This window comes from Pterocles gutturalis, unplaced genomic scaffold (assembly GCF_000699245.1).
Source record: "Pterocles gutturalis isolate BGI_N339 unplaced genomic scaffold, ASM69924v1 C12367121, whole genome shotgun sequence".
NCBI lineage: Eukaryota > Metazoa > Chordata > Aves > Pterocliformes > Pteroclidae > Pterocles > Pterocles gutturalis.
The window spans coordinates 1-13029 of NW_010155986.1; the positions used below are offsets into that span (position 1 = coordinate 1).

The following is a 13029-nucleotide window of genomic DNA, read 5'->3' on the forward strand; positions in this document are numbered from 1 at the left end:
CTCTAACATTCTGTGATTCTGTAATTTCTTGAGCAATAATCTACAAAACACATTTACTGAGCGTGAGCTATGAATTCTATTTGTTCCTCTTCTTACTCATAGCTGTTCATGGTATTCTTACTAACTTCAGTTTCTTTTTGTCTAAAAACACAACAAACTTTGAAGAAAAAAAAACTTCTTAACAAGCATGCAACTGTGTTCCTGTAGACTTCACATCCTGAGTTTGGGTCTCACTTCAGGTTTTTAAAAGCATCTTGAGGTTCTTTAAAACTCATTAACAAGAGAGAAAGATAGAGGTGTATTTTGATTTGGTGTGGTTTTGTTTTTTTAAACCAGATCACTTTGTTTCTCATAGTAAAATGCATCAGAGAAAGGATTACATGATGATTTACAGCAGTCTCATTTCTCATTTTGATTAACAATAAAAATGTTGACTCGCATGTTACTGGGTAGTTTTTCTTGAGGAAACTCAAGAGAATTGAAACTGGAAATCTGCATGTGGCGCTGTATCAACTCATGATCCTTCAGAAAGTCTGAAGATGACCTTGAAAATTATCAGGAGTTTGTATGGTATAATGTAAATCAACTTTAAACCAACAAGTCTCAGCAAAAGCATTGCTGTCTGTTGTGGTAGGTGCTTCTGTTTTCAGATGATGGTTAAGATAATCTGTGGTCATCTTAACTATCCTTAAATTATAGAAATAAAGCTCTAAAATGTTGGTTTTTTGCTTTATACCTTCCTGAATCTTTTTTTCATTTGTTTTATCTAGGATTACAGACATATTATAGACACTCCAATGGACTTTGGTACAGTGAAAGAAACTCTGGAAGCTGGAAATTATGACACTCCAATGGAACTGTGCAAAGATATAAGACTGATATTTAGTAATGCAAAATCTTATACTCCAAACAAAAAGTCAAAGGTAGCTGTTAATATTGGGGGGGTTTATGCTTGTCTTAATGAGGTATTATTTTGGAATTAGTTTGCTTATTGGTACTTTGGGTGAAGTATAACAAAAAATTTTAATATGTTAATTTCTTGTTCACCTAGTGTTGTATAGTATTGTGTGCTATGCTTTTTCTGTTTCGTTTCTGTACGGTTTCTAATTTTAGAAATGTTATTCTTGGATGAAAGGTTCTGTTTTTAATATAAGCCACTTCCTTACCTAGATTTATAGCATGACCTTGAGATTGTCAGCACTATTTGAAGAGAAAATAAGAAGAATTGTTTCAGATTACAGAAATGCTCAGAAACAGAATGAAAAACTACGAAGAAACCAGAGGTATACCAGAAGATTTAATAATCCAAGCTCAGTGCAGCATCCTACCAAAATGCTCAGGTAACCAAATTATGAAGATGTAGAAATGTATCACAGCTGACTAATATTCATATTGACTGTCATATTTGATCTATGAAGAAGAGAACAATTGGTTTATTAAATGGTTAGCTAACTCCAGTGAGACTTTTTATAATTGCTTCTCTTGTAGAAGGAAAGGCATGCAAAAAAAAAGTGTTTTTAGTATAAAACTGGATAGGCAGAAAGTTTCCTTTGAAACGACATAAATGCTTGTATCTGAAGAATTATATGTGACTTGTAAACAAGTCAGTGGTGCTCAGCTGGACTGAAGTTTGGGACTATTTGGGAGAGTGTTTGGATAGAAAAAAGAGCATATATATACCTCTTGTATGCCTAGATGGATATCTGAAAACCTGTGACTGTAAGGAACCAAGTGACGAAACAGTAGTTCTAAGTGTGAAAACAAGTGACTTACCAGGGCTGTGTGTAGCACTCTAGCATGTATAGTAACGAAGAATCGAATCAGTGAGTTTCTGTACAAACACACATTTTATTTTAGACTGTAAACTTTCTCTAAAGATACACCTTCTTTGTGTATTTTGAACTCAGTTTATTGTTGAATAATGTTAGTATGCATAGCACTTTGTTTGAGGCTTCTGTGCAATTAACAAGACACCGGGAATTCAACAGAAATTGAGGCTGTTCTTCCAATTTCCTGGTGAACAATAAGAGGATATTGCTGTCTAGAAGGCATTCAGTATTAATTTATTTGTCTCCCAGAGCAGAGGAAAATATCTCCTCTTGTATAAATTCACTAGAAGTGTAGACTATTATTTTAATGGAAGTACTTAATGCTTAACCTTGTCAAAGTTAAAATTGTCCCACACTGTGTTAGCTCACAAATCTAACTACCCTTCCATAAATTAAAATTGTATGGCATACTGTTAGTTAAGCTTTCAGAGAGAAGCATTGTTAAAATACATAATTGCTATTATTACTCATAGTTTTACAACCTATCTTGCTTTTACTACTTTCTCCATTCACTAGAAATTTGAAGCAGAAACCATTAAAGTCTCAGGCAAAAACTGAATCTGAGCAGGAAGATTCTTCTACTCAACCTACCTCAAGCAGAGCCATCTGTGTTGCAAGCCATAAAATGAATACTAGCAATTACAACCATACTTCCTCTGGTGAATCCTCTGGTTCAGCATGCCTGGCATCTTTTGAAAGGAATGGAAAAGCTAGATCCACAACACAAACAAATTGTTCCGCATTATCATCAGGTCAGAAATGGAATCTGTTCCAGATGAGGATTTTGATCTTGGTCTTATCTATGAATTGTATACTGATGTTTCCTTTCCTTTATAATTGCCATAATTTGCAATTGCATTCTAAATTGTTAAACAAGCTTTGCATTTTTAATGTGAATTTTTTTTAGACAAGATTTCTGTGCAGGTTGGGGTTTGTATAATACAGAATTTTGTGTATTGTAATTAATTTTGGACACTTAACTACATTACTGAATGTTATAAAAAGATCCATATACTAAACATAGAAATTTCTGCTTTAAAATCCCATAGAATGCAGTAAGTTTACTTAACTTCTGTTAATTATAAATCTTATACCTAAGCAGAAATCTATCAATAGGATAGTTTGCTTCTTAGAGGCAGAGATGTCATGGTTGTATATCCATTTTGCAGCCACGTGGATGGTATTTTTTTGCAGCTCTTACATGGGGATTCACAACAAAGCTGAATTGAGTAAGACTGATGACAAGAAAAAGTTGACCTGCTGACTGCATGGTTACTTGATGCTCTTACCGGATAGAATAATAGAATTTCTTCATTACAAGCAGCTGTTGTAGGAAGGTGGTTGTAGTGAATGGATGTTTATTTGAAAGGAAAATGTAGTGTATTTGATAAATAGTATTATATAAAATACAGGTTATATACCCATATATGTTATGTAATTGTCATGCGAAATTAGCAAGTGACAGAAGTTCCCTGAGGCATAAAAATCTTACTGTCTTTTACTTCTTCCGCTACACCTCACCTTGACAAAAATTCAGCTACTTTCAAAGAACAAGAATGCAAGTCTTGGTAAAAGAGATCGGTCAGAATGTTTTGCGTTGGTTTTTAACATGGTTTTCTCTTAATTCTGTTATTTGGAAACAGCTGTGTTTTTTTACTGGAAACTTAAATACGGGTTAAAGAAGCTTCCTATCACTGAACACTGTATAAATAATGGAGTAGTATATTTTGTAGAGCTATCCATTTCATACATGTAACACATTAAGGCATGATAGTGTATTGTAGGATAATATTGTGAGGAAACTATGAAGATTTCCTGCATCAGCAAAATGTAGCTGTTAACTGGAAGCTAACTGTATGTTTAGAATTCTAATTGACAATTACTATTTTTTTTCACAGAAAGTGAAATAGAGGGTTCTTTGGTTTCTTCATCTACTTCATCTTCATCCTCTGCAAGTAGCTCAGAAGACAGCAAAGAAAGCTCTGCGGCTCTTGTGTCACCTCTGCTACACAATGGTGTATGTAGAAGAAAGAACAGCAATTGTAGGATAACTAGAAATCGAGCTGCTCAAAGAAAACAAATAGGTAAGATTGGAGTAGTTTTCCCGTGAATGGCAAATAACACAAGTGTGTGTGTGTGTATATATAAATATAGCTAAATGTAATTAGTATTTTTTAAATTTTAGTATATGTAAGATACTAACTTTTTGATTGTTGGTAGTTCTGAAGCTCTCAAAATACTACACTCAACTTTTTAAAATATTTTTTTTCAGTACTTACAAGAGGAGGGCAGAAACCAAGAGCCTAGTGAGAAGAAATGTATTGCAACATTTTATATCTTAATGAAAGTAAAAGCAGTAGTTGGTAAAGAAGTTCTAATTTTCAAAAAGCTATAATGAATCCAAAATTTATGACATAGCTAAATAACTGTCTTGGCAGACAGCTAAAGCACGTAACTGCTACTAGGCGTGTATTTCATTTGTCTTGTCCATGAGTTGAACCTGTTCCAGATTTGACAAGACTTACGAGGCTGCTATTTTTATATTGAAGATGTTAACCTCTCCTTTTCTTTACAGGAACACTTCTTCAGGAGAATGGAAATACAAGAAAAGCTGTCCGGAAAAAGTTATATGGAAGTGACTCTGAAAATACTTCAGCAGTGACATCTGAGTCACTCAGTAATAGTATTGGTAGACATAGAAAAACTCCCCGCAGAAGTGCTGCTGTGGCTGCTAATAAATTAAGATTAATGAGTGATGTGGAGGAAGAGGTTTCAAGCTCAGAAAGTATTGGCATTGGATGCAGGAATAGAAAACTGCCTCACCGAAATGCCTCAGCCGCAGCCAGGCGAATGTTACTGGAGGGGTCTGAGGATGATGCAGCCTTGAAGTCTGAAACTGAAAAAGAAACAGAAGAGCAGCTTACCAAGAAGAAAATTATTTCTCAACCTGGTTCGTCTCTTGTACGAAGAAAATTTGTTAGTGAATCTGAAAATGAAACTTCAGATTCTGAAGCAGACACACAGATGAAGCAGAAAAACTGGCAAAGCAATGGTCATAAAGAGTTATGTGGGACAGTCCATTCTGTATTTCCCAAAATGAAAAGTCCCACCCTGGACTTCTCAGAGGAGGACTCTAAAAGCCATAATTCAGAGGATGAGAGCAGTCAGAAAGTTTCTGACCAGTCAACATCTGCACGTAATAAGCCTGCAGTGAGCAACTCTGAGGATGAAGTGGATTCTGAATCAGGTAGATGGAATGGCAGAAAAGCAACTGGTCTGCAGCTTGCTGCTCCTTTAAAAAAAGCAAGAGTCTTGAGTGATTTAGAGGACACAGCAGAATCTGAAACAGAAGGCAGGGATGATGGGAGATGTTCTGTCTTGAAGAGCTTGGTGCCAGCTAGAATTACAGGGAGTTCAAAATCTGGACCTGGTGCCAGCTTCAATCTCTCTTCTGATACAGAATCTGAGACAAATTACAGTAAGAGCAATTATTGTGAAACTTCTTCAAAAACAAAGAGGAGGAGGAGAAAGGGAAAAACAAAGATCATTAGAAAAGGTAAAATTTTTAAAGTTAATGCATTTAACTCTTAACTCTTCTAGATGAAGGAGACAACATAAGATTAATGACTGGGAGGATTTGCACTATACAAAGCGTATTAGTGATCCTTGTTATTCTAAAATAACTATAAATGGGGGAAGGAGAACTGTAAGGTATGATGATGATGACAACAGTGTCTGAAAGTCTAGACAGGTTTGGAACTGGGAGGTTGCTGAACATGGCAGTGAGAGAATATTACAGTTTGTAGTTCTGAATGCTGGCTGTTCTTGTGCAATTCAGGTGATACATTTCTCAGTTAAAAACTTGTTATTAAATCATTATTGTTCTTTCCATATTTAAGTTGCACTTGCTTATCTGTGTAGCAGTATACAGTAACTGGTGCTAAAATACCTATCCTGAAGTAATATTGCTGTGCATGCATGTCAGGGCAGTTAAATTTGAGAAACACTGGCTTTCAGGTTGTTGGCACAAAACTAATGAATATTCTAAAGGGTGCTGTGAATGAGTTCTATGGGGTGCAGCTCAAGGTAGCAGAAAATCTGAAAAGGAGTAGTATGCTCTCTTTGACCTGCTCCATATTTTGTGAATTTCAGTAACAAAATCCCTCTGTTTTGTAGTCCTCTTACCTTGAGTTTGTGGGTAAAGTAATAGTTCTTACCTTAGATTATCTTAATTTTCTGATGAAATTTTCTGTGCTAAAGCAGACTTACAATCATTATTTTTAGTTCAAGTAACTTTATTTTTATTTATCGTATTTGAAAATTAATTTGATTGAAAGGTGTTCTAATTATTATTATTTCTGTGGTGTACACTAGAACCTATAACTTGATTTGACTTGGATTTTATTCTTTAAGTGATGTGTAGTGTCCTTTTAAGACAGAGAGGCAATTTGATGCTGCATTGGTAGTGTTCTGATGCATGTCTGGCTTTTCCCAGATTTAACATACAAGGGCAGAAATTCCAGATAGTTGCAGAAGCAAGATTTACCATTCCACTTGTTTCAAAAAGTTCAGTTTTCTGTTTTTGTTTCTTCTCTAATTTTGTCTGTCACTCAAATGCTTGTGTGTGCTGGCTGACCTGTTATGATTTGGGGTTTTGGGGTTTTTTTAAGCTTAGCAGAATGATGATAAAATTTATTAAAACAGGTTCTGTATATTACGTGTCTTCATAGGGGATTTAGGGGATTGGTCCTGACTTGGAATTTGAAAGACTGTTCAGAGGGTGGTGTTTGGTTTAATCCTTCCCAAACCTGTCACTGAATCACAGGGACCAGATTATGAACCTCTAAAAACTCCTGAGGAATTTTAACTGTGGTTAGGGTTTTTGGGGATTTTTCCCCCCAAAAAAATTGTGCAAGATATTAAGTGCTCTTAAAAGACTTGACTTATTAGTGGCAATAGATGCAGCTGGATCATTAGCTTTTTCTATATCTAACTTTCTTCAAGTTAGTTGCTAGTTGTCAGTATGCTTTACAGTGAGTAAAGCAAATTTTTTGAGAGCTCTCATGACTTGCAGTTATTCTAAAAGGAAAGTTAATATGTTCAATGTATAGGATTGTGTTGTATGAACTGTTCACACAATTTTGCATAGTATTTCTTTTATTTTTATTGCTGAGTTAGTACTCAGCATTAAGGCTAGGCAGTCTTTTCCACCTTTCTGAACTGCCCTTCTAGAATGCAGGTGTACCTCAAAGCAGATGTAGGGAAGTCTTAGTCCTAGTCTTGGGTTATACCCTTCCATACTTACTTACTGGTCAAAATGCCTCTTTGTGCCAGTAACTTGTGTGCCGTTGTTTGCCACCACTAGTAGGTTAGGATGTATCATTATATTTACTTACAGTGGTTTCCTCTTTCAAGTGCAGTTTACTGTGTTTAAAGCTCTTTGCTTCTGCCTGTTCAGGCGTACCTTATAACAGCTACAAGCAGCAGCCATATGTTGTGTATGTGTCTACTTGATAGTATTGGAGGACAGTGTATAATTTAAGCTTTAGCTCTTCAGGGTTTTTAAGCTGTGAAGTGCACCTTTTGTACGGCATTATGTAGTATTCAGAAGAAATGTGTTACGTTTTGGCCATAAAATCACACAGTACAGATAGTAACAGTAGTTGTGTTCATGTATAATTTCTGGGAACTGTTCGAAAAGACAATAAATTATTGTTCGGAAACATCAAAATAGGAATATACTTGAGTAATGCATAAAAGGATTTACACTGAAATAATTATGAGATTTTATATTGGAAGAGATTTTTAATATTGGTATGCAAGCTGGACATTTGAATTTGTGTCCCATAACTTACTTTTAAAAAAATTTCTCTAGCATATCTTCAATGCATTTATTCTTGTTAGAATTTAAGGAAAGCATTGCCCTATCATTACCTCACAGGTGAGGAAGTGGGGAACAAGAGAGCACAAATGACTTGCAGTGCTAATGCTTCGGGCGAAGCTGGCCAGAAGGAGCAAGGAACTGAACCCTACTCTGTTTTTTAAGTCTCAGGCTAGCGTGCCCATGTCTGGGTGGCTGTCATTCTCAGAAGGCATTTGGCCATTAGCAGTTCAGACAGTTGAAACAAGGTTAGCTAGACAAGCTTGTTTCATCCCTCTGTAAAGGAAGATGAGAGAGTATGCCCTCTGTAACAGATCTTGTTTCCCTGAAATTCTACTTGAAAATATATTTAGGTGCCTAGAGTTCTGCAAATGTACAGAAGCTGCCATGATTTTGCCCTCTGTTTGCTGAGTACAGGTAAAGAATCATCAAAAGTAATGAGTTGAAGATCGACCAAAGTTGCCTGTTATCAGGAGATGACAGGCTAATATAACGTAGGGGCTTTAATGGAGCACACATTTCTCAATTTTGCTCATCAAATCACTAACAGCTACAAAGAAATACGAGATGGACAACAATTTTGGGAAAAGTAACTTTGCAAAACACACTTCTGCTACAATAGCAACATTTTGTTGTTCTTTTTATCAAGTCCATGCAAAAAATTTACTTCAAGAACTTCTGCTTTTAATTTTTAGTGATACCTATGAGTAATTCTGTTTTATTTAGAAAGTAGAAGTTAAAACCATTGATCTTCATAGCATTGTTCACGTTATTTACAGATTGAATGTTTGTTTTAAAACCCTACATAAGAAGCAAGTACTATATTAAAAATAAAAATACTGAATGGAAGGTTCACTGTTAGAAGCAATCTCACTGTTTAAGTCACTAAGGAACTGACGGTTTAAATGTTTTTGGTGTATGTGAAACAATTCTAGAATTGTGAAAGGCATCTGGGGCTTGTGTCTACATGAAATATAATAATTTTTTTGAGAATAAAAAAATGTTAAAATGTATTTTGAATGTATTTTGAAAGATAATTCTAGTAAGAAAATGATAGCTTGCTACTTTCAAACCCTTTCAGTATCTCAAAAGAGTAATCCTGAGAGTTAAAAGCATGTCTGAGAGTATCTGACTGTATTTTTAGTAAAGGCTTAAGGTAAATTTCACATAACAGTTGAAATTTAAAAAAAAAAAAAAGCTTTTGTGTATTCTATTAAAGGTGGTAGTGTTTGTGCTATATAAACTACTTGTTTCAGGAATGTAAGTTATTAAAAACAACTTTTACATCTCTATTTTGTAGAATCAACATCTGAGGAGACTGGACAAAGTGGAAAAGTGCTCAGGAGCAGGACATGCATCATTAACTATAAGAAACACATAAAGCTGTCTAATGTGACTGAGAAGAAAAATCCACGCAGATGTGCCACTTTGGCAGCAAATAAGATTAAGATAATGAGTGATACAAAGGAAGAATTGTCAAGCTCAGACAGTGTTTACACAGTAAAAAAGAACAGAAAGCAGCTTCATGGCAATGTGTCTACAGCATCCAGGAAGAAAATGATCGGCAGCTCAGAGATAGATTCTTGCTTAAAGTCTGAAAATGAGAAAGAACAGCCTTCTGGCAGAAAAAAACTTTCCTGCCCTCAGTCGTCTGCTCCTAAAAGAAAATATGTTAGTGAGTCTGAGACTGAAAATACAGAATCTGATGCAGAGGTAAAGGTGACTCAAAAGCAGAATGATGATAACCACAAGCAGGCACACAAAAGGGTCTGTGCTGTGGATCTTAAAAATCTCAAATATGACTATTCAGAGGAGAATTCCGCAAACCACAAGATGGAAAATGGGAGAAACTGGGGAAGTTCTAGTCAGTCAGCTTCTGCCCACAACCATCGTACAAGCAGCTCTGAAGAGGAGGTAGATTCTGATTGTGCTAAACACAAAACTAAAAATATCAGAGAAGTATCAAATAAAAAACCTAGAGCTTCTTTCAAAAGATCAAAATTATCGGATGACTTCAAAGAAACAGCAGAATCTGAAACAGGGGGGAAGAAAGATGAAAAAAGCTCAGTATCAGAGAATGTGGAAGCACCTGGGACTGCAGGAATTTCAAAAGCCAGTTTCAATTGTGTTTCTGATTCAGACTGTGAATCTGATAACAGTATCTATAGTAATGCCACAGAAACAAGAAAGAGGAAGAGGAAATTGGAAGTCGTTAGAAAAGAAATTACCAATTGCAACTCACCTAAGCCTTCCCGAAGACCCCAGCAAAGGAAACGTCGGAAACTTAACCAAGAAAACGACTCTGAAGATTTGTATTACACCAAATATAGAAGAGCTAATCGGCGTTCTAAGATAAGAACCCGGAACGGCGGTAGACGGACTGTGAGATACGACGATTGTGACGATGACGATGATGACAGAGGTTTAGATTATATAAATCACAAAACGTAACCTTAAAAGGAGAAGCCAGCCCACACTTTTTTTTTTATGGTAATAGCACTAGAACTTATGGTGGATGCTGGCTCTTCTTTGTCCTACATTTCAGGGAATATATTTATATTTTTCTATGAAAAAGTTATGAATGTGATTAGATGATGACTTTCTCCTTTTCATATTTTGACTTGCACTTGCCTGCCCATGTAGCAGCATTTAGCACAGATGCCAAAATGTGCCTCATTATAGGGGCAATTTTTTGTCTTTACTGGTATTTTATTACATATAACAAGAGTTTAAAAATGTTAAAACACTGCGCAACAGGTTAATAGCAGTATGTTGAGTATTATTGTTATGGGTGCTGCAATGGAATACTACCTAGGTCATACAACATTCAAAACCAGATTTCAAACATCTCTAATTCTCTATGAAATCATACACAATAGTAACAGGCTTATAAATAATACTGTACGCTATAAAAAAAATCTGGCGGATGCTAGCATTGCATCAAAAAAGCAATGAGTGGTCAGTAGGCTAATAACTTTACAACTTGTATTAGTACAGATGTTAAATGTTCTGTACTTCCATTATGGATAAAAAGCAACTAGAACCAGTTACCAGTGGAAAAGCTTATGTGCCAATTAAAAAGGCATTTTGGTGCTGGTGAAGAGAGGGTTTATGCTGACAGGTAGTACTATCATCATTAATGTGACTTCTATACTGTAAACTTAAGAATATGAAATGCAGGTGAACTCTTGGGACTAAGGGTTTTTGTGTGTTTTCTTTATAAAATAGAAAAACAAACAAAACACTTGTTCTGTTTTCTTTATGCGTGAAAAGCTTGAGGTGCAGGATCTTACATTCCAGACCTTTTTGCTACATATCTGTTGTTATTCCATATTTAAATTAAGTGCTTTCTCCAGGAAAAATATGTAAATTTTTGGTTGGCCATGTATCAACTACAAGAATGGGTAGCACCTCTCAGCTCTTGCCTTGCTTTTCCCTGGAGCTGTGCTAGTGGAAGCTCCACCATCGCTGCCCTCAGGCCAAACACCAGGCACTTGGTGATGATTCCACTCCTTCCCCACTCTCCACTATTGGTTTCCTCCCTCTGCTCTGCTGGTTCCCTTTCTCACACTTAGTAAGACTTAGTGATTCCTGATCTCTTTGTTCAATAGGAGATAAGTTAGAATATTAGATTTATCCTAACCCAGCTTGTTTTAACTGAAAGAGCAAATTTGTGAATTGGTTTCCCATCAGACTGGACTGGTAGCACCATCTGGAAGAGGCTGGTTTTTTTTTGGGGGGGGTGGAGAAGGTCAGTGCAGCTGCGTAATCACAGTCATTAATGCCAGAACTGCTTGTACAAATGGAAGTGAAGTAATGGAAAAGAGTCCCACATGCTGCCTGCCAGCAGTCAGTGAGAACAACTTCTCCAACAGTGTCACTGATATTATGTGCCAAAAGGTGTATTTACCATCACATCATTTTGGTATGTAGAACGTTATCTCAGTGTAGAGAAATACTTTTGGTTTTTCTTCCTTAAAACTTCAATATGAAGTCCAAAAATAACCTAGTTTCTATCATTTTTGCCCCAGGAATTTTCTTTTTGTAGAGCATAGCCCTTAATATGATCTGGTAAAATTTTGTAAATTCAAGATATATATATTCTGTAAGTTGGTTTCTAAAATATGAACACAGTTGTGTTTAGTGATGAAACTTCAAGTTAAAATTTGTGTATCTTACCTTCTAGGGGCAACTTTGTTAAAAGAGAGTAAGTCAACTGGTATTTTTATATTATCCATAAACTGAATGCATTGTTCAGCAGCTGCTTATGATCAATGTTCTATGGACTATAACTTCCAGTATAGGAATAAATACTGGTATAATAGCTCTTAAGCAAACGTCAGAGTTTTTATTAAGTTTAAACAGCTAAAATTGGGCTGGTAGGTTTGTGTTTCTAATTCAGGCTTAGATTTAAAAAAGATAGTTTTGTTTCTCACTGGTTTTCAGATGCTGTGTTCTCTGTCATACTGTATTCATGCACTACGTGTTCATGGTGATCCCTGAAAGCTGGGACCAGGTTCTGGCCTCTGTATTGATGTATCTGAGAGGGAATTACTGGCTTAGGGACCATAACACTTTATTTTAGAAGCACATCAAATGCTATTTTGTATTTCTGCATTTTATAAGTACAGACAGGTTCCAAAGAGACAGTAGAAGGAGAAGTTATTAAACTGGAAAAGGACTTTTTCACCCTCTCAGAGTTTGATTTTGGTTTGGGTTTTTAGAAATTTATTTAAGTGAGTATGCTTACTCTTACCAGAAGCGTCTTAAAAGCCTTGCACAAAGCCCCTCTTTCATTGTTAAGCCTTCAGTATTCTTTATTGGGTCTAGCTGTACTCAGGGAATTAAAGTGATTTGGTAGACCTGTAAAAGTAGTATCTTTATTTAAAGCTGCTTGATGTGGTGCATTTGTAAGCTTGGAGGCTTTTTGTTTGTTTTAAAGCAGGACCTGGAATCTGGGCTAGTGAATAAGCTAACAGGCACCATGAACAGAGGAAAACACTAGAAGTGCAGGTTGGAAGCGCAGGAGAATCAACTTATTTAGTATTTAAGTCTTTTATGATGTATATGTAGCAGTGGACCAAAGTAAAGCTATACATAAACCTGTACCGTCACTGTACTCTTCTTTGCACACGGTTCGTATGTTTGACCTTGTGGTGTTGGGGTTTCTGCCCGTGTACACCCCACACGGCACACGGTATCCCCCCTCCTCTCCTGCCACCCCGCGCCCCAGGCCGCAAGCGGGGGGCCGGGAGAGGGTCTGGTGTGCAGAGCGGCACCGCACCCTGCGCCGGACGGGACGAGGCACCTCTGAGGCCG

General features: G+C 36.4%; 1 protein-coding gene across 1 annotated transcript; it reads left to right on the plus strand.

Moving 5' to 3' along the window:
* Nucleotides 1–770: 770 nt before the first annotated feature.
* Nucleotides 771–10161, plus strand: LOC104471086 (bromodomain and WD repeat-containing protein 1-like; the record flags this gene model as incomplete). Its single annotated transcript, XM_010086298.1, has 6 exons — nt 771–923; nt 1171–1340; nt 2346–2581; nt 3728–3913; nt 4405–5385; nt 9011–10161. Coding segments are annotated over 6 exons (2877 nt in total), but the record flags the coding sequence as incomplete, so codon positions are not given.
* Between the last annotated feature and the right edge of the window lie 2868 nt (nt 10162–13029).